The sequence below is a fragment of the Toxoplasma gondii genome, chromosome IX (assembly GCF_000006565.2).
Source record: "Toxoplasma gondii ME49 chromosome IX, whole genome shotgun sequence".
In the NCBI taxonomy this organism is placed as follows: domain Eukaryota; phylum Apicomplexa; class Conoidasida; order Eucoccidiorida; family Sarcocystidae; genus Toxoplasma; species Toxoplasma gondii.
In genome coordinates this window covers 4,001,457-4,005,377 of record NC_031477.1, presented here as the reverse complement: position 1 = coordinate 4,005,377, position 3,921 = coordinate 4,001,457, and the positions used below count along the sequence as shown (strand labels likewise).

Sequence of the window (3,921 nt, the reverse complement as noted above, 5' to 3'; positions counted from 1 at the left end):
CCATTGTTCATGTATGGACTTGGGAACTTTTAAGAAGAACAATAAGAAGAAACCTCTGTGGCTGGGGGCAGTGACGAACCAACGAATTTTAAACAAGGGGGTTAATCCGTTAGCGACCCGGTTGTCGAACGGCAGATCGGCGTCGGCCCGTAGTGTCGGTGAAGCGCCCGTCAGCCGTTGCCTTTCACTCTTTATCAGCTGTTTTTCCGAATCTTGTGGAGTTTTGGTTGCACTTCGTTCCTTAACACGTGGTGAGTAGCTAGAGATTATATGCTCGAGAAGGCGTATGATACAGATTAGGTTTCACATCTGTCAGAACGCCGCAATGTTCGGAAGCGTCTTTGTCTTGGACAGTGACCCCATGGGGTTCATAGGAAATCGAAATGTCGAATGGACGACGAATCTCGACTTCTTTTACTGTGCCTTCTTCTCCGCATCTCTTCTTGGTGTTCTCTTGGCTTTTTTTACCGACGATGTCAGCTCCGGTTCGCTCAGGTGGAGCTGGATTGTCATGGAGCTCCTTCCTGTGCCTCGGTTGTCCAATCATGTAGCCGTGAAAGACGTGGAAGGGGCGCTGATAACGGCAGCGAAACAAGCGTCAGGGAAAAGCCAAGTTTTTGCAAAGATTGTGACAGCGGCACATGAAGGAACTCTGAAGGTACTTCTTGCGCAGTGGTGCACGAAGCTACACCTTCGCTGTTGGTTTTGTTGGCATACGTTGAAACTGCGATATACTGCGGAGAGCCGGAGGCAGCTGCTGTACCAGGTCAACAAAGTCCTGTTGCGTCTCGAGAATCGCAAAGGAGAAAAGGAAGTGCAGTCCTACCTGGATATCAAACGCTACATGCAAACGAACAACCTCTGGTATTTTGCCTTTCGAATCAGCGACGTCAAAAGCCAGTATATCACCTGCGAGGGGAAGAGGGCCTACCACATGAGCTCTTACAGCTACCTCGACTTCATGCGAGAGCCTCTCGTAAGTGTGTCCTTCATTATGGAAATTACACTGCTTCTCTGTATGGATGCACATTGCGTGCAAAATGTCGCAGTGTATAGGGGAGCGGAACATTGGTTTCTGTGGATTTCATTAACGACGTTACCGTTTCTCGACATGATTGCAGTTGTGTATTCTGAGGTTTGTGAACAGGTCCAGGAGGCGGCACTGGCTGCTGGGCGAATGTGGTCGACGGGAAACCACGGAGCGCGGATGCTAGGGGGGAATCCCACAGTTATTCGAGAACTCGAGCAAATAATCGGACGTTTTTTTGGCCGCGAGGATGCGCTACTCTGCGCAACCGGCTTCTTGGCGGCAATGAGTAGCATTTGTGCAGTGGCGAAGAAGGGAGACCTGATCATTGGTGATAATCGGCTACACACGAGTTTGCGGGTAGGAATGAAGTTGTCTGGAGCAAAAGAGGTGCTTTTCCGCCACAACAACTGGCAACACCTCACTCAGATTCTCGGCAGCATGCGACGGAAATACATAGACTGCTGGATAGTTATTGAGTCCGTGTACTCGATGGACGGAGATATCGCAGACTTGCCCACGGTTCGTCGTCTCGCCGATCAATACAAGTGCCAAATCATTGTCGATGAAGCGCATGGCCTCGGGGTTCTAGGGAAGAGTGGCCGAGGCTTGGAGGAGCATTTCAATATGCCAGGGGCAGCGGACATTATTGTGGGTACGTTCAGCAAGTCCATTGGAGGGGTCGGCGGCTTCATAACCTGTGGAAAGGATCTTATTGAATTCCTCGAGTACCACGCTTTGGGAAGCGTCTTTTCCGCCCCGTTAACTGCCTACTCAGCTGGAGGCGCGAAAAAGGCTTTCGAGCTTATGCAGGGTGAACACCGTTGGAGAATCGCCAAGGCACAAGAGAACGCGATTTATCTGCGACGCGCTTTGAAAACGGGCAATGGAAACTGGCCCCCTGATTACCCTGCGGACAAGAAATACGAAGTCGAGGGAATTGAGTGTACCACGGTCATCCCTGTGGTGTTCCCGAACGACCCCTATCGACTTTGTTGCGTAACCCGGGCTCTGTTTTCGAAAGGGTGGGTCGTGGGTGCGGCCATGTATCCCGCGTGTCCATTGATGCGCCCACGAATCCGTATAACTGCTACCGCAGCATACACCAAAGAAATTATGGATAAATTTGTCAGAGATCTTGTGAAAACGACCGTTGACGTGCCCCTGACAACTGAAGTGGAAGACGGACCTATAACGCTGTAGGAACTTTGAAGGACGACGGCACGAAGAATCGCCTGGCTGTGAAGCGTCTACAGAGGCACGAAAACGAAAAGGGCAATGCATAAATATACCAAATATATATGGCAGAAGGACCGACATGAGGGTCCCCCTTGTTTCGCGGTCTGAAGAATAACCAAAAATACCGGGAAGGATTTCTGCGCGTTGGGTTCAGGTAACTTATGTTCCAAAAGCTGACACAGAGTAGATAGAGCGACACAGGCTATCTGCCATAGTGGGGAGTGTAAGAATTAAAAAAGACAGCGCTAGCGAATTTGCCGTTGTCGCATCTCCTCCGCCCACGGCAATCTTCCGATAATGGGGTCCACATTTCAGTTGTCACTGTTGGGTTTCACCTGTTCCGTCCGTGACAAGAACCCGAAACGGCCGTTGTAAAGAGTCAGAAGCCGTACAGGTTGCGGAAAAACGAACCCCACTCGTTCATTTCACAGTGGGACTAGGTGTCTGTAGATAAGTATTTCTATGCACATGAAACCACTGAAATGGAGATGGATGTATTAACATATTGTGTGTGGATTTGTCGGCATAATTGCATTCCAGCACATGTTTTTTTACATGTGTAAATTGATGTAACTCCGTGTGGATGCATGTGGTCGCTTGTCTCGCCGGGCACCAATATGTGGCCGTGTCCTGGGAAAAGATACCATGTATGCGAAGATCTGGATGCATGAAGCCAGAAAGAACCGATGTACAGCGTCCCTAAAACTATCCTTATCGAACGCATTCGTGCACCAGATCTCTGCACGCAGCAGTAAAAACTGCCGGTACAGGAAGTCCATCTCGATTGCAAGGATCCGGCTCTCGCAACCAGATAAAAGTTCCTGTGTTTGGACAGAGTGTGTTATTGTAAAGCGTCGGTTTTTTAAAGAACATCGGTGTTTGCGAGTGGGTTTTCCAAAAATTCCAGGCGAACCACGCGCAACGACACTCTGTCTCTTGAGGAGCCCCAGCAACACCGGCAAAACGAGGTGCACTGTGTGTGTCTAGGCAGCTTAAAAAAAGAAGCTGGGGAGCAAACAACAGCCAACTTATGAGTCCACTGTGTAAAGCGCGGACTCTCTTCAGATGATAGTCTTTTCCAGCACCATTCCTCCCGGAAAGCTGAGCTTATTTGCGTGCGTCGAGCCTCTAGAGACACTCTTCTTTTGATTTCAAAAAACAGTAGCATTGACTGTTACAAAGAATTATCAAAACTATGTACTGCACAGAAAGTTGCGATCAAGCGGAGCTCAGGAGCTACTCCATCGTAGAGCGATAGACCGAAGGAAACCAACGCGGTGGACCGAGAGGAGGGAAAGAGAATCTGACAGACGTTTCACCGCTAGCATCTTTCTAGAAAAGTCATTATAGATTCGTAGCACTCCTTAAATTCCAGGTCCAAAGATGAACACGATGCATCAGAAAACTACAAGCCTACTGTCCAGCTACGTGTAGAGTCTAATACAGATGTGTCGAGATGATGCAACACGCGCAGAACAAGAAACAGAAGCAGTTTTAGAGTCATAGGTGCTCTGTCTTGTAGATGTCTATGACGAGAATTGACTCTGCGCCGATTCCAGTGAGGAAAGCATTTGCATGCGTGAGGGAAACAGTCAGGGGCGTTCGAAGAGCTAAAAGACGAAGATGCGCGTTTCATTTCAAAAACAGAACGTAAT

General features: G+C 49.0%; 1 protein-coding gene across 1 annotated transcript; it reads left to right on the top strand.

Moving 5' to 3' along the window:
• Positions 1–325: 325 nt before the first annotated feature.
• On the top strand, positions 326–2,230 carry TGME49_290970 (8-amino-7-oxononanoate synthase; the record flags this gene model as incomplete). Its single annotated transcript, XM_002368440.1, has 2 exons — positions 326–976; positions 1,148–2,230. 2 exons carry the CDS (start codon positions 326–328, stop codon positions 2,228–2,230), a joined length of 1,734 nt encoding a protein of 577 aa, XP_002368481.1.
• Between the last annotated feature and the right edge of the window lie 1,691 nt (positions 2,231–3,921).